This window comes from Pelmatolapia mariae, linkage group LG1, assembly GCF_036321145.2.
Source record: "Pelmatolapia mariae isolate MD_Pm_ZW linkage group LG1, Pm_UMD_F_2, whole genome shotgun sequence".
Classification (NCBI taxonomy): domain Eukaryota; kingdom Metazoa; phylum Chordata; class Actinopteri; order Cichliformes; family Cichlidae; genus Pelmatolapia; species Pelmatolapia mariae.
The window spans coordinates 5,423,336-5,448,924 of record NC_086227.1 but is presented as its reverse complement, the minus strand read 5'-3'; the positions used below and the strand labels follow the sequence as shown (position 1 = coordinate 5,448,924).

Genomic DNA, 25,589 nt, shown 5'->3' with positions numbered 1-25,589 from the left:
TATTGGTATGGCTCTCAACAACAGCCCTATGACTATGTCCACACATGCACAGGTATTTTCTAACACAGGGATTCTTCAGAGTTTATTTTGAAAAACCTCAGTTCACATCGAAATGCAAAAACCAAACCCAAACACTGTCAAAAGCAGCTCACAAACATGGTGCAAATTGACCAAAAAAAAGTGAATGTGCACATTTTTGACATTGTGTGACAAAATCTTAGTTTTCCTTGTCCATGTGTAAACACAGAAATAATGTTTTTGAACATCTTCACCCTGGCAGCTCCTTCTCCAGCAATTGAAGCACTTCATTTTTAATCCAAAACTCTGTTTACACGTGGATATAAATGTTTGTATCTACATTTACCAAAATACCTGTGTGCATGTGGACATGGCCACAGTTTCTCACGCAGTCCCTTGAGAAAATTAATTGTATACAGGAACATTGGTGCTGCATATTAACCTCCTAAGACCCAAACTCTTTCATGGAATGCATTTTTAATTTCTATTTTGCTATTTGGACTGATTGGAACCTGATGAATGTAAAAACAAAGAACTACGTGATTTTTTCTTTTTTTTACCTGATTTTTGTTTCGGAGAAAAATGAGATTCGCTTTAAATTTCGATAGAACAGTTACAGTATAATGTCTTCGTAAGTAGATATAAGGTCCTTACAGAGCAAAATTTAGTATTTTGGTCTAGACAACCCAAAATATGACGTCCACATATATGGACGCCAGGTCCTAGGAGGTTGATTGGAAGTTCCCAAGACGAAGGTAGTCGAGAAGGTCCCAAAAGTCTTAGATCCTGAGGGACTTCCAGACAGACAGTTTTACTTGGCACCAGCAGATTACAGGCACATCATCAGATATCTCTGTTCAGAAGAGTGCAGCAGCAGGAACATTTAAGATTCTGAACAAACTCTGACCGTCATTCAACAACCAAAGGTATCAGTGCCCCCCCTCCCAACTGCCTCACAACTATATGTGCCAATGGCTCTGCACATATAAGTGCCACACTATGTTAAAAATGAAACATCTGTACACTTGTACCACTTCACATAACATACTTCCCAAAAAACCTTTACAGGAAAGACATTTTTTTTCCTTTTATTTGGGTCAATCAGGAGCTAAAGTAGTTTCATTTTTCAGAGTCCTCAGGTGTCTAGTCCACCCAGACCGCTCTCCACATCTGTCATTGTATATACTTCAGAAACACCACCGCTTGTCCTTCACCCCCAATTATCTTTACACGTGCTCTCAGAAGTCAGCATCAGAATAATTACATCAATACAATACCAGATGAAAAGAAATCCCACATGATCATTAACGTGGCAAATCTTAGACATTACCAAATGCATAAAAAACAAAAAAGAAAACATGAAGGGAGAAAATTACATAATCATTATGCCAGCTTTAGTTTTTGTAAATCTGGAAGTAGAAAGGCAGTTCTTGTTTTTAAAACCATCTCACTGTCTTACAGCTCTACCCTTTAATATTTTTGTCATTTTATTTAAACAATCTTTCTGCAGTTAACTAAAACTGTTCAGTTCATAAGCTGGCAAGCTGTTAAGGAAGAAACAAAAAAAAAAAACTAACTCAGGGTAAACAAATGCATACAAAAAGCTGACTGTCCAATTCCCAAATCAGGCAATATTGGATTTTAGTTTTATTATCACAACTATGTTCATTTCAGCTCTCCTGAAGCTTTAAAAAAATCTCTTCTGGTCGACTGCGTATGTCTTTCCTGCTGGAAGCTTTCGGAAAAATAAACTGTTGCCTCTGCTCATGTTTCCCTGTAATGAAAAGAGGTAAGAAGTGTTAGTAATAGTCAGTTTACACATGACCAATGCATAACCGAAAGACAGAACTAGAAAAGAACATTTCTGAAGAAATTATGAGTGTGCCTGTGATACTGCTGGGTCAGTTGTCATAAAACAATCCATAGTTTTCAGTCACGTGACTGACTCACTACCCTGGCATCATGATTGCAAATCAGTGTGTAGTACTGCAGAACAAAGGTGTTATTTTTCCTCACCTTTCTTGGAAAGTTGGAAAGTAGTTGTAGAAGTAAAATGTGCATTAAAAAAAGTTGACTAATGACAAAAGAAAATTTAGCCACAAACAAATCTGAAAGCCTATATTCTTGAAATTACTTGAAGAGTGGAATTATGGGTTTTAAATGACTAAATTCAAGAGTCTCAAATAGAAAAAGAGAACATTTCCAAAATATCTGTTGTGTGTGTGGGTCTGTCTGTGTCTGTGACATACAGAGAAGGAAACTGGCATCAAATGAGCAGAAAAAATTATTTTTAATCCTTAACTGTTATGTAGGTTTTATTTAAAGACTGCATGTTAGTGGGGAGATAAAGTGTAAGGACACTCCAATTTAAAATTTTAGCCTAAATTTTGGTGCAGTTTCAAAATGGTTGCATATAGGAGAGGGACAGGGAAGAGGCTGTGCTTTGATACAGGTGGTGATTTGTGAGAGAACCATAAATCCCAGCTCAAGAAGAATTACACTGGATGAAAGAGGGCAACGACAGCTACATTTTGAAGTATATATTATACATGTAGGGCAAAAGGTTTGGGTGGGGGACATAGTTTCCAAACTCTGTTTTTAGAGCAGGTCACATGATCGTGCAGTGGTGGGAAAATTCCATGAAAAATCTAATTTTTCATCAAACTTAAACTGCTCTTATGAAAAAATCCCATAAAACATATCAAAACATGGCTTTAGTCAATAAAAGTGCAAATTCTTGTGACCCGTATAATGTTTGAATGACGTCCGTGCAAATCCGCACAGAAAGGCCCTGGTCAGATGCTGGAGTCGAACTCAGGACCTTCTTGCTGTGCGGCAACAGTGGTAACTACTGCACCATGGTCCATTCCAGTAAGTGCATTGTTGAATAGGCACATTTAATAACATCAAGAGAATAATAAGAAGTGTGCTACTGAATTCAACTGAACTCAGATATTTATGCATATATAAATATCATCTGGCAGAACCAGGCTCAGGGAGTGGCGGCCATCTGTTATGACTGGTTGGGGGTGAGGGGAAGAAGACAGGACAAAAGACACGTTTTGGAAGAGAGACAGAAATTAGTAATAATTACATGCAGGTGGTGTATAAACACATAAGTGAAAAAGTGTAAAGAAGAAGTAAGAAAGAAAGAAAACATCAATTTCACCGTGGATTAGAGGAAGAGTTTTTCACTACTGTGAAAGATTCATGCGTGTCTCATCTGCTGTGGCAACGGCAAAGCGGCACAATGTGGAGAGACATTTCTGAACGTGTCACACAAGCTGCCATGCTAACTACCCAATGGGCAGCAATACTATGAGCAGAAAAAGCCCACGAGTTAAAGGCAGGTTTGAGCAAACAGCAGTCTTTTTTCACGAGAACGGTGAAAAACTCCCAAAAAGCAACTGAAGCCTTATTTAGAGCTACATATTTCTTGATTAAGAAAAAGAAGGCATTTTCAGACGGGAAGGTTTTCAAAGACGCAATCATGATAACTGCAAAAACTGCGCTTAAAGACGAGAAATATGGAACTGATGTAATCTCCATTCTCTCCAATGTCCAACTGGGGGCAACTACAATAGTTAGAAGAGTGTCAGCTATGTCTGGGAACTTGGTTGATCAGCTGGACTGGGATCAGGCAAAGTGCAGGTGGTTTAGCATCCAGTGTGACGAGTCTGTGGACAGCAGCAGCACAGCGCAGCTGATGGTCTTCATCTGGATTGTATTTGACGATTTCTCTACAAAAGAAGAACTTCTGACACTACTGCTGCTAAAGACAACTATGAGGTCTATGAGGAGTTGACATCTATAACGCGGTGAAGGAGTTTTTCGCGGAGAAAAAGGTACCGTTGGAAAAGCTGGTATCAGTGACTACCGACAGGGCTCCTGCTATGATCAGCCAACATACAGGATTCATCCCTCACTGAAAAGGTGACACGGAGTTCCCAAACTTTATGCTGGGGGACACAGAGTGGACACTTGACCTTTCATTTTTAAAGGACATTACTGGGAAACTGAACCATTTGAACTGAGAGCTGCAAGGCAAAGGTAAGACTGTTGCTGACATAAGTGCTTTAAATGCATTTAAAGCCCAGAGGAACATTTTTCTCTGTGCATTTACAGAGAAAAAAGGTGCTCCACTTTCTCTCTGTGCAGATTGTGCTGAAAAGACAATGCTTCTGCATCTGAGACTTTTGACAAAGTTGCAGAAAAGTACTCTTAAGTCAGAAACAGACTTGGACAAGACTTTGAGAACAGGTTTTGGGACCTTGATCAGTTTAAGCCATGTGTGTCGTTCATTTCCAATCCTTTCATGAACGTGGAAACAACATGCATTGCTCAGTGCAATGTTCAGCTTGGATGCTGGACAGGTGGAAATTGAAATTGTAACACTGCAAAATGACCTTTACCTCAAAGCCCATCAGGATGAACCAAACTTTCGGTGCCTTGTTGACACAGAAAAGTACAGTGGTGTATGCACAGCAGCTGTGAAGGTTGCCAGCCTGTTTGGTTCAACCCATCTTTGTGAATTGTTACTACTGAGCAAATGTTTGAAAGGAGATAGATTAGTTATATACTTACCTCTCTGCTAAGATGCTTCCAGCAGTCCACCCAGGTGGGATATACTGACGCATAGGGAGTTTTGCCTCCAGCAAGCCTAATGTGAAAGTGATAATATGAGTCTGCTTGAACATTTAGCAAGTTTGACAGCAGAAAATAACAAGCTAACTTACCCACAGTTATTGACAGCCATTATGTTTGACACCAAAACAAAAGGATAGGTGAGCATACTGGCAAAGAACTGCAAGAAAGAGGATGAATAGCATTAGACTGAAAGCCACAAACAAACTGCTGCACTGATACTGTCTGTTATACTCACCCCTGTCATAGCCTGAGAGCAGTTCTTGATTTCTCCTGTGTGACTCATCTGTTCAGAAGAAGAGTCATACTATTAGTCTGTGTTAGAGCCTCAATTTAAGACTGCTTGACAAAAACCCTCAAGATCTATGTCAGTACTATACAAAAAAGTATTTACCTAAACATACAATGAAAAAAAATCAAACAAACAAACAAAAGATTGTTGTTGCGTTTTTGTTTTGTTTTTTTGCATGCACAAACTTGAATTTCAGGTATTTAGGAAAAAGGTATTTAGATTACAGAACCCCCTAACTGAAAGACATGGTATACCGAGTCATCAATGGCATATGTATTGATGAGGTGAGCCAGCAGGTTACAAATCCACAGAGAAAGGACATCACCCAGCAGACGAGGAATCAAACCACTAGGAAAAAGGAAATACAAAAAAAATAAAGACACACACACCTTGAATAAAAGAAAAAAAAAATAGTGATACTATAATCAAACTGCTTTTTAGAAGGACACTGGGATTGTTTGGAGACTCAAGCCTAACACTGGCTGGAATAATGTTAGCTTAAACCAGTTCTTTTGTTTAACTCACTGTCATTTGCCTGAAGAAAAACAAGAGATACTCAGATATAGTGCTGCAACAATTCACTGAGTATTTCGAATAATTCGACTACAAAAAATTATTTGCTTCGATGCTTCGTTAAAGGACCCCTCTGCAGCGCCACTGTTACCATGGAAACTCGAACACGAGCATTTCAGCCACATTTACAACTAAAAACAGACATTCAATACAAACGTATTTATTAGCAGCGTGTGAATAAAATGCCTGACAACATTAAGCCTACACACACTGATACCACAACAGCAGCAGTGATGATGACGATGCTGGCACAGTTTAACATAGAGCTGGAGTCTGTTTTACACACTGCGAAGAACAGAGAGAGCTCAGGTAAAGTGAAAGAGAACGTGTTTCACGTGTTCAAAAAAGCAGCGTTGTTTATGTAATCACCATGAAAACCTTTTCTAGGGAAAAACTGGTGAGAGTCCAGATCAGCAAACTCTGACATGATAAAAAAAAAAAAAAGAATATTTGTAGCTGCTTCATTCACCACCGTTTGTTTTACACAGCAAAAAATCTACTGTCAGCCTCCAGAAGTTGCACAAAAACACGCAGATGAACTGTTAACTTAGTTTGATACCATGTTTAAATTGTACAACTTTCTGAAGGCTGACACCAATCTTCCTATTTTAAATGGAAGCGAGTAGGGGTGGTAGGTCTTCATAACATTTTTCAGGTTGAAGTGAAATGATATTAAATGCTTTCTCAAATAAATTGTGTTAATATTTAAAAATATCTAAAATTAAAGCGTCTTTCACAAGCCAATAAACATGTACATGGGCCAGTAAACTCAGAGCCACTGACCTGAAGGTTGTTAGGTCGGACACCGAATTATTGTTAATATTAATTAATCATAAAATCTTGTTTTCAGCAGCACAATAACTTTACGTCAAAGCACAAGCCAAACTTCAGAATACTAATGTTTGCTTCTCTTCATTGCAGCCACCACATTATCATTTAAAGGAGCACACTTAGGTTTTTTTTTGGACAAATGAAACAGATTACAGATGAAACAAAAAACATTGCAGTTTCTAAAATGAAAACCAATGAGAAATTCACTTTGAAAGGCCTGTGCTTGATCATTTACTATCGCTCATAAATAAGACAAAAATACTTCTTAGCCGATTAATCGATAGATTCATTTAATAAAAATCAATACTGAACTAAATACTCCTGTCAAACATTATCCAGTGCTGCCTTTGACTCCTCCAGCTGGTACACAACCTCACACAGCACCGCTGCAAACAGGAAGTCACACAACTCTTCCACTTACTAAACAGATGAAGTAGTTAATGTCCATAGCACTTTAGGAAGAATTTAAGCAGTCAGTAAAGATCACATTTAAATAACAAGAAATATTTCATATTGTATCAAATATGGGACAGAGTATTTTCCAGGGTATCTGTTTTGATTCACTTGGATTTCAAGTTCTAGTACTGTGACAACTCGAGTCAGATGTCTAATCTGCTGATGATCTGCTAATAAGTAACTGCAACAATATCAAGAATGAATAACCATTTTAATGCATATTTTGAGCATATATTGGGAGCACTGACTTCAGGAAATGAGGCTCAAGGTGCATCAATGCAACAATTGTTGGAAGATGCAATTACATACAAGTAATTTTATGTATATTTATGAGAACAATATTTTTTCAGATTAAAAAAATATTATATAATAAAAAAAGGCTGCTTTTAAAGTGTATAGAATAAACCACTATATAAATGTATGGTTAAAGTCTGAATGCCAATTGTCTGACCATAATGTATAATAAACGGCAAAAGAAATCTTTCATGTCAAGACATTAATATGCAAATGGTTCTGTTTTTTTATTATGATCAATGAAGAAAGAAAAAAAAGAGAGAGAATTGCCCGTGAACCAAGTTCTCCTGAGACTTGGTGCAAGATTCAATGTAGTGCCTTACACCAACTAGAAGGCAAACAAAGGTCTATTTTGAGCACCTGGTGGATCTTTTTTGTTTTTCATCCATAAACTCTCTCCATACTCTTTCACGTGATTCTTGCGTAGGTGGTAGAAGAGTTTTCTGGTCCATGTCAGACGGACCAGAAAATTGTACTATGCAAATTATTTCATAACCAAACTATGTGTCCATGCTACAGAGGTAGCCCCTCGTTTAGGAATAAGGTCCTCAATTTGTTTTGACTGGTCCTTCTGTTTGGAGCCACCTGGTTCTGCCTCATTTTTACTGGCCATGGTGGTATTCTCTGTGCCTGCATCTACATGGTGACTATAGCACCATTTATAATTACCTCAAATAAAAACATGAAGTAATTTGATGCATATTCTAAAACTTGATGTTTGAGAATAATGTATATTTTCATTATTTCACATTTATTTTTATTGTGAAAAGGTTTACGTGGAAAATAAACAAGCGGACGGCGGAGCCACACCCTGGATGTGTTGCTAACGACAACGTGTAAAAACTGTCGCTTGTCCATCCGTAGTGTGGTTATTTTAAATACAAGAGAAAGAGAGAACTTTTAAGAAATAAATACAGCCACTACAGTGACCATCAAAACGATGAAAAAAATATTGCTGTAAACGGTTTATTTTGCAGCACCACGAAACAAACAATAGCGTGATATGAAGCAATAGACGTTTTCATATCGTGACCCAATATATATTGTTATATTGAACAGCCCTACAGCCCATCATCACGGGGGTTGTCCAGGCACACAGTGACACACGAAGAGGCAACAGGTGAAACTACAGGATACTGATTAACAAAGCTGTCAAGGACTACATAAGCTTTCAGCATGTCTATCACAGACTGGACAGGATTTATCTGAAAGGAATAACTCCTCAACATGTGGCCAAAAACTAAATCAGCTAGGCTGAACCCCAAAGATTCCTGACTTGTCTCTCTGACAAATTTCTAAATCAGTTTTCCACTCAAAACTTCACTGTTATTATTAATAGTATTATTGTGGAACTTCAGATCTACTCAACACATCCCAACTACCAAATAATAATAATAATAATAATAATTCAAAAATATTCAACTAACTTCACAATTTCACTTGACAAAAATTGTTTAAAATGGGATTCACATCTGAAATATGTCATTTTCAGTCTGTACCAATAAAACAAAGCCACAGTGTCTACCTGGTAGTATCTCATCAACTTCTTGCAAAGCCAACTTTAGTTTTTTTTATTATTATTATTGTTTATTGACATATTAATTTTTTGCCCGGCATAAGAGTGCATAAGAGTGCATACCTACTGAAAATCTCACCTTCTACAGCAATGTCATCTATTTTTGTCTAATTTTATTTTATTTAGGACACGCAAACTCAACCTTTTTGGTTCTAGTTATTTAAAGTAAGCTTGGCGTGGTTTGCTCCTTCAACTCAACCAGGTCCACACGTCTACAAGTTCCTAAAAACTGTCTACATCTACACTACAGTATCTTGACAGTACTGTGGGTGAGTTATTACTGGATTTACTAAGAGGAGGGAAAATTGTTATTAACTGCCATCTAAGCAATCCATGCATGTGCCAGGTGCCTTAATGTGTAAAATGCTCTTTTCACTGCATTTTCAGACATTCTAAAATACTCCAGACTAGAGCAAAATTTTAAAAAGCAACGTATATGAAAGTCAATTTGTGTTATTGCGGAATTCTGTCTGTGTATAGAGGTCCACAAAAGAACTGTGACTAAAACCTGAAAAACTATAATACATATAACTTTTCAGTTTGTCATACATTAATTGGTGGTATGTACACTGCTCAAATGTGTAAAAGAAATGAAAATTATCATCTACAGGACAAAGAACAATGTACAGCATAATATTTTGGTACTGTGCCCAAATGTTTGGGCCATCCCCCTGTGCCAATTATGGACCCATTCACATAGTACTTCCCCCTGGCATCTCAAATCATGTCTGAGAGAGACAGAGATGTATATAGATATATATAATCCTGTCTAGAGCAGGGCGATATGACCAAAAATATTTATCACGATATACATTTGAAAATTTGCGATAACGATATAACTGACGATATAATTGACACTAGACAAATTACTTTACAACTCCACAACTTTATTAGTGCAAAAAGAACCCCATCAATGTATTTTCACTTAAACAAGCAGCTGTTTTTTATGTGCATTAAAGTTATATAAAAATGTAACAGTACAAATTCCTGGCTGACAGTTTAACCAAAAGGCATTTCCAGTGGAAATTGGCCGACATATCCTCAGCATAACCATGTATAATATCGAAAAAACTTAGAAAGAGGTTATACACACACAATACGGTAATATTATGTTGAAGCACAGTACGTATCACTCCGCGAGGCTCCTGCCTACGATAGCCGTAATGCTCCGACAATCCATCAAGCGGTGTGGGTTCGTAGCTTAGCAAAGTCGTACTAAAACATTTGACAGATTTTCGAGCGCCGTGTACCACATAACATCGTTTCGAGGTCAGTAAACACAACCAGAATTCATACATAAGGCACACGGGATTATAAGGGGCACTGTCGATTTTCAGAAAAATCAAAGGATTGATTTTAAGTGTGCTGTATTTTCCAAACAACACGGTAATAACGACGGCCCGCTAGCATGCTCTACCAAAAATAGTGCTTTGTTGTGTATCTGACGGACGAAAGCTAAACCAGTTCCACACCACTGAAGTTGCAGCATTTTTACAAACCAATTCTGGTTCATCCGTTTCATTTAACGATCTGCTTTTGCTCTTCTCGTTCTGCGTCGCCGCCATGTGCGTATGTAAACATAGGCACTGTGCATGCGCGTTTTACCCATATTCTATCGCAATATTTCATTTTCCTATCGTTGCCCAAAATTACACCGGTATTACCGTGAACGGTATGATATAGCCCAGCTCTAATCCTGTCACAAACATTTTACTACCAAAAATAACAATTTATTGCCAGCAAGACAATGATTTAGATTTTTCTGTTATTGTTATAAAAAAAAAAAGAAGATAATAATATTACTAAATTACTACTAATAAAACAGTTTCAGCAACTCCCTCTTTGATGATACACTGAAGGAAGCTTCTTTAGTTTCTACTTTTGCAATAATCTTTTTCTCTTATTGCCCAAGTCATCCACTTAATGTCCAACAGAAGTATCTGTTGTCCTAAAGACAAATAGTGTCAAACTTACGCAAAGAAGCCCAGAATGCCTTCTTCTCTGTAGACTGTGATGATGGAATCAAACACCCCACTGAGAAGAGAATTTTGTAAAATCTTACTAAATGTCATGGCTCTTCTCATTTAGTATCACAACTAAAATACTAAAATTACCTATATTTGGTTTCTCTTCCAATGAACTGCACCATACATCGCAAAGTGATCACTGAAAAACAAGTCAAGAAAAATATTTTCATCCTAAAGGTATGACATGCATTATATTGTGGTGAATCATTTAAAAATATGATAGCTCTGAACGAAGTCATGATGTACCATGGAAGGGATGTGTGACGATGGTGGCACAGGAGCGGGCAATCATCTCCCTGGTTGTCTGTTGAAAACACAGAACAAGTCACTAAAGTTGAAGTATTTATAAATTGTACTATTAATGCATCAACAGCACTATAACAATACTACTTTAAGTGCAGCTTGTTATTATCATTACTTACAGTTTCCAACAAAACTGAGTATATCCCCATGTAATATCATCTGTACTCAATTGCAACTTAACTGTATTATGTTAACTGTATTATGTGAAACCTATATTTTCAGTTTAGTCTAAAGCCTTTGTTTTCAAATATAATACAATTTAGCTTCAAAGTACAATTGTAATGATACAGCTTTGAATCATTATTCAAAAGTATAACTTTGTTATTGTGGGCCCAGCTAGAAAAGGAAAGCAGAAATAATTTTTTAAAAATATTTTCTCATGTAAATAATCGACACATCGTTTGAAACAAATATGGACGAATCAGGTGATCTGGTTTCATGTAACTTAACCAATCAGCAGTGAGCTCAGGCTAATATTGTACTTGACCTTGATCATGCGACTTGCAACATGTGCCACTGTGTTCACATTTGTACAATGTTGTGACACCTAAGCATATTTGTTGGAATTGATTCTGATGCATTGGGTATTCTTCAGAACTTCATTCTGCTCAGTGGTGAGTATGAAAGAGTTAGCAAGCTAACTCTAGTGTCAGAATTACCAGGCAAAAATTCAGGCTAACAGCTAAAGTAGAAAAAAAAAGTCATAACATAAGACTTGCAGCATTTAGTGTGTTCAAAATGGCAAGCAACTTCAACTGTTTTACACTGAAATTGTGTCCATTCTATGTATAATTAACATTGTTATTGCCTAAGCTGTATTTGAGCTGTAAATAAAATACTGTATTTTTCAAAACAAGCCTCCACTGAAGAATGGAGATGCCACAGTTCCAGTTAAAAGGATGCTGAGGCAACCCACGAGTTTGATGAGAATTTGTCAACATCTTTGAAACCTGAGCTTTGTTCCCACATCCATCACTACAGACATTTTCCACTGCGGTTAGGCCAAACTGACAAAGCACATGCAGGGCCACAATGATCAGTCTGTATCAGACATTCATTAACACACCTGACTAAGACAAATTGTACGTGCAAGCTTTTATGTGCACACTGTAACTGCAGCTGCTGTGAGTTAAATACACGTGTCTGTTTTTCACTATTGATAATTTCACCTTGGGCTCCTGCCTCTCCTAGTTCTTCTGCTTTTAGCCAAATGAAGTGTTCTTTACGCTTATTAATTAAATATAACCAGTCTTACATTATACTGTGTTGATTAACTGTATGCTCAGTTTCTTAAAGTATTACTAAAATACTTACTTTATCACTTTTTCCTTAATAACAGCATTTTTTTGCCCTTATTAGGTAAAGTGCTTAGACCAGACTTGACTGAATTCAAATGTGGCTAAAAACTACCAATCTGTAGTGTTCTGATTTAGCATTGGGATTGCATATGTCATACCTCATTAACAACCTGCTGTAGAGAGCTCTCTTTATCCTTCTGCTGCCCACCCAGTATCTGAAAATCAGAGAAACCTCAGCATCACCATTGTGAAAATTATTTTGCCACTATATACTCTTATTAAGAAATAGTGTACAGATGGCCTGAGGAGAGCGAAGAGGAGCAACGCACAATTCATTTGTTAAGTGGGGTCAGTGTGGGCCAAGGCCAGCATGTTAAAAGTAGGGCTGCATCTAGAGATTATTTTAGTAATAGTGTATTTAATCGATTACTCCAAAAACGAAAAAACAAAAACAAAAAAAACCCCCACAGGTCTTTGAAAAATGAACTGTGCGTTGGTTTCCATTTTAGAAACTGCATACAAAATCTGGCAAAATAAACAAAACAAACCCTAAACCCAGTCACTGAATTTACATGTCATAATAAAATTAACGTTTTTGAAGAAAACACTTTCCTATGTGCACAAAAAAAAAAAAAATCTCAAGTACAGTAATGTCAAATAAAATAAGGTGTGCATGTAACTTAAACAGAGGTAATAAATAATATTCCCTTCACTCCCTTTAATAGACCCTTTACTGTTTAACTAGGGCGGGGGGTCTCTTACATTAGTAGCATGCAAAAGAGTTCTAACAGTATTGCATCTCCTGATTGAGGTACGTTTGGTGTTTGTTCATGCGTATGTGCTTTTTTAAAGCATCTTTGCTTGTTTAAGTGTAAATGAGTCAGTTATGCGCCTGCGAGCCTTTAAAGGAGTACAGGGTGGCTGCAATAATGAAAAGCAAGCCTATCCACATTCTGAAGCTTGCCTTGGCTTTGATGCAACATTTTGTGATTCCTAAAGTGCAGTTTTATTATTAATAATAATAATTAATAATTAAGGTTCCAAACTAACAGGTTAAGAGTTTTACTGGCCCAGGTACATTTTTATATTGGTATGCTGAAAATACCAATGTGTATATTTTTGAATATTAACACAATTTTATTAATATCATACAATGTTATTTCACTTTATATCTGAAAAATGTTACAAAAGCCTTAAAAATAAATACAGTCTAGCACACCTCATACCCCCCTTTAGATTCACCTCTGCTTCTTGTAGGCATCACTGGCTGGGAGTTATGTTCTTTCTTTTGCGAATAACGACTCTTCGCAGTGTGTATGTGTGTGTGTGGGCAGACTGTATGTTAAACTATGACAGCATCACTGTCACTTCTGCTGGTGTGTTATCAGTCTTTGTTTAAAAACTGGGGTCTGCATGGGCTTAATGTTGTTATACTTTATATTCCTAAATACGATTCTATGGCAGGTCTATTTTTCGTCAGAAATGTGGGTGGATTGCTCACGTTTACATGGTGATAACTGAATACGAAAGGGTCATAAACAAAGTATCGAGACAAAGAATTTTCAACAAGGATTTTTTTAAATAATCAAGTTACTTGAGTTATTCAATTCATTGCAGCATTTGTTGAAAGATGGCACCACACATCAATGCAGCGACTTTGCTCTCCCCTCAAATGTTTTATTGTATATTTGTTTTGCTTGTTTTTCTAATAGACAGAATTTTATTTTGAACATGCAAATATAACTGAAATAACAAAGAGAAAAGAAAAAAAACTTAAAAAACATCAAGTTTTCATATATATTTCTATGTCTACAGAATGTGTGTGTTCGAAAAGGAGTAGGATGAAGTTTATACTTTTCCTGTTCCTACCCCCTTTTTTCAATTTTAATTACTTACAAATCAATACTCCGAGTTCGACCTTCCACTTGACTTGACCTCAGCAGCGATGGCATGCTGCGAGAGACCCTGCTTATGCAGTTCAGCAACCTGATCTCATTCAAAAAAAGGAACATTTTTTTTTGCCTTTGCCATCAGAACGTTATGACAGTGTGACTGCCTGACAGAAAATGACAATGAATCCATTTTTTTGCTTAGATTTGGCCTTTTAAAGGCATGTGGACCTAAACTTTTGATCAGCTGTAAAACAGCCTGTTTCAGTTTAAGTGCTGTTGTCAATAAATTGCATGCTCAAAAAATTGTTTTGTCTTACTCCCATTTCTTCTTGTTGCATGTTGAAGCTCTACTTGAAACCTTTTTAAGATCCAACCATGAAAAATATTGTAGGCACCATCAAGTGGTCAAACTTTTGATCGGGAAAGTATAAAAAAATAAAAAAAAAAACAAGAAACATTTAGTGATTTATCAATTTTTCCTAGCTATACAGTTCCATATATCTTGCTTCATAGATTTGATGTCTTCAGTATTTATCTATTTAGAAAGTAGTAAAAATAAAGAAAAAAATAAAGAAAAACCATTAAATGAGGAGGTGTGTCCAAACTTTTGACTGGTAGTGTATATGCATGCCTATATGCCTGTTCGGAGGTTCTTGGAAAGGATATGTGAAGACTTATCTACATAGTTTAGTTGCTGTATTCCAACCTCACCCAAGCTGTGCATCTTTGGGGACATAAATGAACTAGATATGCACATCCCATATACTCCTAGTAAGGAGTATGGATATGGACATCCCATATACTCCTAGTAAGGAGTATGGATATGGACATCCCATATACTCCCATATACTCCTAGTAAGGAGTATATGGGATGTCCATATCCATAGTTTATTTGTGCTTCTTCAAAAACCCAACTGGATTGAATTGTTTCTCTCTGGCCCCCACTGATCAATTCCATCACTTAGTGGAGGTGGTCGGCTGTAGTCTCGTCTCCCATGGTGCCTTGTAGGACATAGAAGCCTACACATCTACTGCCCTGTTTTACATCCAGAACTGTACAGAATAACTATGGACAAAGGAGGCAGATGGAGGCTCTTCTTACGTAAGTGCTTTCTATCTAACATTCATACTCCATTGGATGCATCAGAGAGCAACTTGAGGTTAGTATCTTGCCCACTGACATTTGGCATGCAGACTGGAGCACACAGGGATCGAACCACCAACCTTCAAATTAGTAGGTGACCTGCTCTACCAACTGAGCTACTTGAGCTACAGCCACCCCTGTGCCAAATCCAACCTAAAAAAAGATATCAAGAAAGATATCAGAGGCAAAAGCAGAATATTGGAGGAAGACTGAGGGCCATTTCAGAGAGAAAGTCCCAACAGCATCAAGATCTAAAAGTGAGCAGTGGTATGCCACTCTTGGCGTTCTGGCTAATGCAGTGGTTAGGTGCTCTTCAGGGTGGTTATCTTGCATTCTTGGACAGTCAAACACTGCCATGAGCTGGCATTGAGTCAATCACTTCTCAGAACTGTAGACACCTGTTCTAAGATGGCATTCAGTTTGTACATACAATATCAAGGCTTTTTCCAAAAGCCTTGATATTGGTTAAACTTGTATCCCATTTTGACCTTGATCTTTTATTGCATAACTGTTGTGTTAATTTCCCTACATGTTATGTATGTATCATCCCCATGTGAATGTGACATTACTTTCTCCATTTACATTTGTTCCATGTCACGTTGAACTTACGTTAACCATATTTAATAGTTACAAATATTTAATAATAATAATAATAATAATAATGGATTGCATTTATATAGCGCTTTTCGAGACCCTCAAAGCGCTTTACAATTCCACTATTCATTCACTCTCACATTCACACGCTGGTGGAGGCAAGCTACTGTTGTAGCCACAGCTGCCCTGGAGCAGACTGACAGAAGCGAGGCTGCCACATCGCGCCATCGGCCCCTCTGGCCATCACCAGTAGGCAGTAGGTGAAGTATCTTGCCCAAGGACACAACGACCGAGACTGTCCGAGCTGGGGCTCGAACCGGCAACTTTCCGATTGCAAGACGAACTGTATCTATATGACAAACTTTTGATCAAGTGACTAGTAATATGTAATTAAGACTTTGAAAAAGAGCCAGAAGCCTGGCAGAAACGACCAGTTACAATGTAATGCTTCCAGTTTCCAGTCTGCTATATGGGCCAGTCTTTTTTTTTTTCTGTTTTTTTTTTCTGCTCTTTACCTGCCCTTCGTACAGACAGCAAACTTTTAAGAAATAAAAATTTAAACAAACTGGTTAAATGATACAGCTTGCTGAAGGCTGATGGCAACTGTCCTATTTTTACATGGAAACGATACTTGCAGTAAACAGAGGTGAACCATGGGGTGTAACACAGTATATTAATTTCTAAGGCTTTTGTAACATTTTTTAGATTGAAAGTGAAATTATATTTAATAGTGCATTAATTAAATTACATTCATATTTAAAAATATAAAAATAAAAGCTTTTTTCACAAGCCAATGTGTATCGGCCAGTAAACTCTGAACCACTGACCTGCTTGTTGTTAGGTTGGACACTTAGTTATTATTAATATTAATTAATGTCTGCACCATCATAAGGCCTGTTTTCAGCAATATAAAAACTTGCCTCTTATTAATGTTAGAAAGCCTTCCAAAATGACAGAGTTAAGGTAAATATTTTATGCTTTAGTTTAGATTGCGTATATATCTTATTTTATTTGACTTTACTTTATTATTATTATTTATATCGATTATTTATATATTTTTGCATTTGTGAAAACGCTTTCTTTCAAAAAACAACAACAACAAAACCATATGACATGTAAATGCAATCAAAGGGTTTAGTTTTTGTTTAGTAGTGTCTTTTTGACAGATTGCTCATTAATAAGGCAAAAGTATTTCTTATCTGATTACTCGATTAATCAATGGAATAATCTATAGATTATTCAATTACTAAAATAAATTTACTTTATTTTACAAATTTTTCTACCACATTTATTTTCAAAAATAACCTGATCCTTACTCGCACACTTAAGAATACCTGTTACAAAACAGTATTAGATGCTCTACTATAAGTGATCCAGGCAATACAGTGCACATTGCCTGTTAAAGTTTTCAGAAGTGAAAGAACAACAGATTTTAATAAAAAAATGCAGGAAGTGGTGCATTGCTGCACAGGAAAATGATCTTGAAGGGGACAGGGGCCAAACTGTTGCATTTTATGGGGAGTCAGTGAACATTTTGAACTTATCATACTGTGACTACAAATAGGATTAGAAAAAAAAACTTACCTGTGGGGTGCCTTGTTCTTGACATTTCTGGAAGAGGATAGAGGTTATCAAGCTACCAGAATGAACAGTTTTTGGGTTACACTTACAACACGGATGGCAAGAAACGGAGTTCAAAGTAAATGCCATTGTTAGTCCTAGCACATAGCTCATTTATGAAGGCCATTAGTATGCATCACAAATGACTGAAATAAATGACCACCTAAAAAAAATTCTAAGAAAAGACTAAACATAAACTGGTTGTTTGATCACATCTTTCTGTGGCAAACCTATCTATTCAGCTTACCTGTACAACTTTGCTGTGTACGACTGTGCCAATGGTGCCTGCACAAAGCCTCGGACCAAGTCCTTTGAAAAGACCAGCTCTTCCATCAATCCTAATGATGTGTTTTGCTGAAACATTTAGTCCAGAGCAGGATACATTGTAAATAGTGGTAAAACTACAAGGTTAAATATCCAAATACAATCGTTCAAAGCACTGTAACACTGATATTACCAACTCCATTTAGAAAAATATCAAGAATCAAACTTACCATAAGCAAACAGTCCAGGTAGCTGGTAGACTTGTCTTCCAAATAAATTCCTACCCAGGGTGGGAGGGAGCGGCTCATGTCCTACCTGATAACACACACAAAACCAAAAACAATGAGAGGGTACCATAAGAGGGGGCAAGTATTGTCTTTATGTTGCCTAGAGAAATACAGCAAAACACCAAAAATGCTGCAAGAGAAGTTTTTATCTGCAGAATATCATGTACAGCTTGAGCTACCATGTACAGGCTGTTCGATATAACGATATATATCGGATGACGATATAAAAAACGTCTATCGTTTCCTATCACGCTATCGTTTGTTTCGTGGTGTAGCAAAATAAACTGTTTACAGCAATATTTTTTCATCGTTTTGATGGTCACTGTAGTGGCTATATGAATTTCCTAAAGTTCTCTCTTTCTCTTATGTTTAATATAACCACACTACGGACGGACAAGCGCCTGTTTTTACGTGTTGTCGTTAGCAACAATTATGGTAAAAACCATCGCGTGACTCTGCTGTCCGCTTGTTTGTTTTCCACGTAAACCTTTCACAATAAAGCTTAAGAGCCTGTTGAGACTTTTCAAAATAAACTGAATCATGTGAATGAGTATGCAGAGCTTACATATGAGAAGCAAAAAAGAGCCGTCAGGTGCTAAAAGATAAACCTTAGACTCAAACGTTAGAACAAGCTTTTCCCCACAGCATGCCGTGTAATAGACATGGGTTGTAACGGCCGCCGCTACAACCTATGTCTAAAAATGTATAGTTTGCATTGGTTAAAACACTCGGCTATAGGTACACGAGGCCCAGCTGGAAACACTAAAAGCAAGTCGAGTTGCCCGAGATTCACAGAATTTACAGAAAAATGTTAAATTTTTGTGATCTATATCGTTGACGGGATCATAAATGTCTTAGATCGTGATATGAGATTTTGGTCATATCGCACAGCCCTGAGCTTGATATCTGCTCTAGTGCCTTTTTCCAATACATATAGACTTAGATTATTTGCACAGAGCCAGGAAGGACTGTGTCCAGTACTGAATGGTGCTGTGGAGAGATAGACCATGGAGAGTGAGACAGAACACCTCACATGCTATATAGCAAGAAGATACAGACAGACAAATCTTTTTTTTTTTTTTTAATGATGATGTTGACTTTTGATTTTAGTACTTAGCATTCACTTATTTGGTTATTTTTCTTTTACAAAACTATGTTTCCAGAGATCACATAAGTTTGACAGGGCACCAGTTTGTACACTGTGCTGCATTCATATATTTAACCCACACAGTTGATGCACAATTGATGATTAGCCGACTGCTACAAATATGGACACGGTATACACAAGGCAGAGAACTGTTAGCACCTAGTAAAACTATCACTCCGTATGACTTATTCTGTCATTAAGATCAACCTGAACTGTAAGCTATTTTTGGTTGTAATTAAGCAAACGTTAATTGATACAAGTCCCCGATGCTCTACTGGTGTGCTCGTGCTCCTGTGTGTTAGTAATTTTCATGTTTTTCAAGAGCTAAAGGCATCGAGCTACCAGTATTCGTAACTGAGAAGCAAACAGTATACATTTCTCCCACTGACAAACTTATGAATATACACTGTGTGTTGCAGACATCTGTCTAAAACACTACAGAAAGTGGCGTTAGAGCTAATCAGCTGACAGCTAACTGGCGGTTATCTCTAGCAGTTCAACAAATGGCAACTTAACGCCGCTGGCTTTCTTAGAAAATAAGCCATGTATGAACTATGGAGAATTATGTCTCTAGAACATAGATTGAACAAAAACAATCTGCGCACAGAATATAAATGAAGCAGGGTAACATTGCAGTTAATTATTAACTTTCGATCACGATTAACACACGGATTCCGCCTATTGCACAGCAATGAGGAAACAGAAGGTCACAGGGACAACAGACGGGACAACAATGTGGCTGATCCTATTACTGGGAGAGTTCCTGCTATATTCTCAAATAAATAGCTATCAAGACTTATTAAAGGTCTCTGTGTGTGCTACTAACCTATTAATTTACTGGTAAACGAGGCAATACGCTGTGAAAATGAATGACAATTTCCTCTTCTAGAGAGATACTAGCGAGAGTTACAGTATTTACAAAGATAACTAAAGAGTGTCTGAATCAGACCCTGGAAGGAAACGTAACAGAATCTGTCCAAACTCTCACCCTCTTACCTGGATCAGGACTTTAATGTACATCAAAGGATGGGAGAGCACAGTAAGCCCTGATCCCAATAACACTTGACCACAAACATCCGCCATTTTTGGAGAGACGATAGAGACAGGAAGTTCTCCTATTTCTTTTTGCTTCTGAGAGCAGATAACGTCCGTGGAAAACAATACTGCCATCTAATGTTTATAAGAGATATGACAACGTTGTCCTTCGTTTTGAGACAATGTTCAAGTCTGAGGCAGCCCAGTGTTGCAGGCCAGGGACGTTGCGTCTGCAATGAAAGATTAGTGAAATTCTATAGACGTGTGTAAAATTGGCTGGTAACGATGAGAGAACGTGAAATTCATCTTTGTAGAGCAGTGGAAAGGCTCAAAAAATATTGGGAAGCCCCTACTGGAAGTAGAAAAAAGCACACCAAGCCCAGTGTGTCTTTACCCCGCTCTGTCCTAACTTTGCTATCAAAATAAAGGCCCTAAAAATACATAAATAAATAATTTGTAAAGTATTAAAATGCAAACTAATATGGAGCTGAATGGAAATTGCTACACGTTAATTCATTTTGCTGTCCTGGGTGCCTGGGACAGTAGAAAACAAAATAATCAGAATGTCTGAAAAATCACGAGGGTACAGCATTATACAATATACAAAATATACAAAGAATATAAGATATACATTTCAAACATGGAGATCTCTGATGAATATACTCGTCATATATTTTTCAACAGTATTAGTAACAGTTTGTCTGTCCACTTATGGGTCATTAACTGGGTCTAGACTGCTCTTTATCACTTGGGGGCCATTCAACTGGCCCACGACGACCAATCCACTTTCTAGGAAACTGTTCATCTAGGAATGCTTGGACCTGTCACCCATAATGTGGTGGTGCACCATCTTGCTGGAAAAACTCAGGGAACATGCCAGCTTCAGTGCATAAAGAGGGAAACACATCATCATGTAGCAATTTTAAATATCCAGTGGCCTTGAGGTTTCCATTGATGAAGAATGGACCCACTATCGTTGTACCCCATATACCACACCAAACCATCACTTTTGTTGTTCCAACAGTCTTGGAGGGATCCATCCAATGTGGGTTAGTGTCAAACCAATAGCGGTGGTTTTGTTTGTTAACTTCACCATTCACATAAAAGTTTGCCTCATCACTGAACAAAATCTTCTGCGTGAACTGAGGATCCTGTTCCAATTTTTGTTTTGCCCATTCTGCAAATTCTGTGCGCCGATCTGGGTCATCCTCGTTGAGATGCTGCAGTAGCTGGAGTTTGTAAGGGTGCCATTTGTGAGTAGCTAATATCCGCCGAAGGGATGTTCGACTAATGCCACTCTCCAGTGACATGTGGCGAGTGCTACGCTGTGGGCTCTTGCTGAATGAAGCTAGGACAGCCACTGATGTTTCTTCATTAGTGACAGTTTTCTTGAGTCCACATTTTGGCAAATCCAACACTGAACCAGTTTCACGAAACTTAGCAAGCAGTTTGCTAACTGTAGCATGGCAGATGGGTGGTCTCGTAGGGTGTCTTGCATTGAAATCTGCTGCAATGACCCGGTTACTGCGTACACCAGATATCAACACAATTTCAATCCGCTCCTCACGTGTTAACCTCTTCGACATGTCAATGGCTGTGAACAAAGAGAAACTTGTAAATAACTCATGAAAGTTACATTGAAACCAAGCACACCATTGTTTTTCTTGTGACATTACCAATAAGTTTGATGTGTCACATGGCCCTCTTCCTATTGAAAAAACAAAAGTTGTATCCAAGATGGCCGACTTCTAAATGGCCACCATGGTCACCACCCATCTTGAGGAGTTTGCCCCCTCTCATATACTAATGTGCCACAAACAGGACTTTAATATCACCAACCATTCCCATTTTATTACAGTGTATCCATATAAATGGCCCACCCTGTATATCACCATCAGTGATGTGCCATACGTGCCTTATCATGTTCCTCTTTTGCTTTTTAATGTAGGACCTTTATTGAGTCATTAGTTAGGAGTTGTGCTCCTGGGATATATGGAGACCAATCCTCCTTTTTCCCACATCTTCCAGACGTAATCCAATGTTTTTCCAATTTTCCCCTTTTCTTCTTAATAGTAATCGAGAAACTTTCTGGCAGAAACTTGGTCTTGTTAGGAGAGACAACATCCATTTCTAGAAATCTGGTTAAATTGATTAATTCCTCCAAAAGGGACTATTCAAAGTTGGGACCAGGAAGCAGATGTTCAGTCTTACATGCCTCTCTGCAGCTTCTCTCCTCCTGTTATCCCCCAAAAGCACCATCCCCTTAGAAACTGTGTCAGCCCCCAAACATACAAAAAACAAACTAAAAACCAGCAAAAAAAAAAAAACCCGTCTTAAACATAAAAAAATCACAAAGGAAGAACAATACAGTATCCCCAGCAGCACCAAAGAGTAAAACAGTGAAATGTGATTTATTAAACATTAAGTCTCTCTCTTCCAAGTCTCTGTTAGCACAGGAATTAAAAATTGATCAACAAATCAATTTACTCTGCCATACAGAAATCTGGTTACAGCAGGATGATTATGTTAGTTTAAATGGATCAACACCCCTGAGTCACACTATCAGAATTCCCAAAGCAGAGGCCGAGGGGGTGGTGTGGCACCAATATTCCACACCAACTTATTAATCAACCAAAGACCCAGACAAACTTCTAATTCATTTGAAAGCCTCCACCACCTGTTTAGTGCAATTTTAGTTCAGCGTCAAGTCAGCGTCCTTGTGAATTGTTTCTTGTTTCCTGTTTTATTATGAAGGTCCGTGTCTCATGTGAGTGTATTCAGTTTTGCCTCCCCTGTCTCGTCTTGTCAATTACTTCCAGTTGTGTTCCCCACCTGTGTGTAATCTCCTTGTGTTCTTCTGTGTGTACTTAAGTCGTGTTTACTCGTGTACTAGTCGCTGGTCTGTCTGTTTTTCTCCGTGTGTTTTTCTCCGTGTGTTTTCCTCCGTGTGTTTTCCCTGCCGTCCACCTTCATGTTTGTTTTCATGTTTGCTGTTTAGTAGTTTAGTTTGTCCCAGTATAGATTAGTTTTTGTTCCATTTTGCCATTTTTCACCTTGTGCTTTATTCTACAATAAACCACCTTCACATCTCAGCGAGTGCCTGCATTTGGATCCTCATTTATTTTCTCCACACGGCTCATCCCATTCGCCTTGACAATGACGGTGTTTTCAGATCCAGTGACAGTATGTAGTAGTAGTAGTAATATAGCTGCACTTTTCTTTTGTGCTCTGAAACACACAGAGGCTAATAGTTTCAAACAGAGTGCCACAAATAACAGGTATCCCTTTAGAAATAAACTTTTCTTGTGATACTTCTAAAAACCACATATTCCCACACAGCATTTAATTGAACTAGTTTAGGAACATTTCACTTTTCTTTAGCGCTCTGAAAGACACAGGGCCTAGTAGTTTTTAAATAGAGTACCACAAATAACATGTATCCCTTTAGAAATAAACTTTTCTTGTGATACTTCTAAAAAACACATATTCACACCTAGCCACATTAGCACTGTATCAACCCCAATGTTCCTTTAATGCAACTAGATCTATAATTATCTACTAGTCACAAACACACTGCAACAGTAAGACTCAATGATTACACATAGATGATTTAACTGCTTTAGGGGTATTTCACTTTTCTTTAGCGCTCTGAAAGACACAGAGGCTAATAGTTTTTTAAACAGAGTACCACAAATAACAGGTATCCCTTTAGAAAAAAACTTTTCCTGTGACACTTCTAAAAAACACATATCCCCACACAGCATTTAATTTAACTAGTATAGGAGCATTTCACTTTTCTTTAGCGCTCCGAAAAGACACAGGAGCTAATAGTTTTTAAACAGAGTACCACAAACAACATGTATTCCTTTAGAAATAAACTTTTCTTGTGATACTTCTAAAAACCACATATTCTTAACTAGCCACAATAACACTGTATCGACCCCCCAATGCTCCTTTAATGCAACAATCCCTATAATTATCTAGTAGCCACACACTGCAACAGTAAGACTTGCAACAACTGCTCACACTGCCAAACCAATTCACTGGACAATTATATCCACGCTCTTTGGTTCTGTCCACCAATTCAGAAGTTTTGGCGTGAGATATGTGAAGACTTATCGAAGTGTCTGAAATGTAACATTCCAACTTCTCCTTTAGTGTGTTTGTTGGGCAGCTTAGATAATGTCACTTCAGAAAAGAATATAGCCCACATGGTTTTCACTGCCCTATGCATAGCCAGGAAAACAGTCCTCATGAACTGGAAAAATAAAAATAATCTTAATTCTAACCAGTATAGAAATTATCTATTAGATTACATTAGTCTTGATACAGCCTCTGCCACCACATCAGATCAATTGCTCTGGGCTCCTTTGATCAGCTCCATCACCTAGTGGGGGTGGGGGGTCATAGTTTGGTCCCACCTTCACTGTTGTGATTGGTGTGGGGGTAGGGACAGGCTTAGGGCGTCGGGGGGTTCCCCAGGAGCATCTTCCTTGGGGGGCTCAACCCGGGGTAGCGGTCATGGCCAATTAAGGGCTCTGTTGGCTCTTAGGTGACGGTTTCCTCGTGGCTGCGTGCAGCGGGGCTAGGGGAGGGTCTGTGCTGACGGACGTGGGTTACTGACCTGGTAGCCTGGCTGCCCCTGGGTGGGTCCGGGACGGGCGTGAGGTTCTGGGGGCGCTCCGTCTCTGGGCTGGGGCCCTGGCCGGGCCTCGGGGGCTCGGGTCCTGGTTGGTGTGTTGCTGGGGTTGTGGGCGGGTGGGTATATGGGGGCCCAGTCCTGGCGCAGGGCGCCGCCAGTGCATCGAGCCACCTGGGGGACTCTTCAACTGGTGGGGGAGGTTGTCACATCTTGCAGGAGCTTTCCTCTCCTCAGGAATTCTCTCTGCAGGAGGGGGAGATATAGGAGAGGGGGAGGAAGATCTCAGCCTGGGCGTCTATTGTCTTGTGTAGTCTGGAAGATGAGTGGGTGATGGGGTGGGTGCAGTTTTCTCTGTAGTGGGGTCGGGTGGGCTGTCCCGGGCTCTGTGGGGCCGGGCGGCGCTGCTGCACTGGGCCCTGGTCCGGATGGGCCTGGGCCCCCTTTCCCTGGCGGGTTGCAGAGCGTGGGGGTGCCTACTGGGGTCAGCGGGGGAGCTGGCCCCAGGGAGGGGTCACTTGCCCCTCCCTTCCTTCCCTCCCCATCTCCAGCTGCCTCCCTCTTCCCGCTCCACCACAATCACCCACACATGCAGGGCCTTGGGGTAGGGGTGTGTCACCAGGGTGCAGAGGAGGCATCCCCCCCCTCTGTCCCC

At 38.6% G+C, this 25,589-nt stretch overlaps 1 protein-coding gene across 1 annotated transcript; it reads right to left on the bottom strand.

Annotated features, from left to right (window-relative positions):
• Window positions 1–1,079: 1,079 nt before the first annotated feature.
• Window positions 1,080–20,382, bottom strand: mtch2 (mitochondrial carrier homolog 2). Its single transcript, XM_063470579.1, has 13 exons — window positions 20,257–20,382; window positions 18,057–18,141; window positions 17,810–17,916; window positions 17,527–17,553; window positions 12,471–12,527; window positions 10,958–11,015; window positions 10,799–10,850; window positions 10,659–10,718; window positions 5,209–5,302; window positions 4,901–4,948; window positions 4,755–4,822; window positions 4,603–4,678; window positions 1,080–1,792 (listed from the first exon to the last, which is right to left on the bottom strand). The coding sequence occupies exons 1-13, from the start codon at window positions 20,341–20,343 to the stop codon at window positions 1,706–1,708; spliced, it is 906 nt and encodes a 301-aa protein (XP_063326649.1). The 5' UTR covers window positions 20,344–20,382; the 3' UTR covers window positions 1,080–1,705.
• Between the last annotated feature and the right edge of the window lie 5,207 nt (window positions 20,383–25,589).

What these genes read in the sequence shown, in the direction of transcription:
- mtch2 (XM_063470579.1), bottom strand. Translation starts at nt 20,343, where the DNA reads ATGGCGGATGTTTGTGGTCAAGTGTTATTGGGATCAGGGCTTACTGTG. An exon ending in TACACAGCAAAGTTGTACAG is followed by an intron (nt 17,554 to 17,809) that starts GTAAGCTGAATA and finishes ATCCTCTTCCAG; the next exon opens with AAATGTCAAGAACAAGGCAC. An exon ending in GGAAGAGAAACCAAATATAG is followed by an intron (nt 10,719 to 10,798) that starts GTAATTTTAGTA and finishes TTCTCTTCTCAG; the next exon opens with TGGGGTGTTTGATTCCATCA.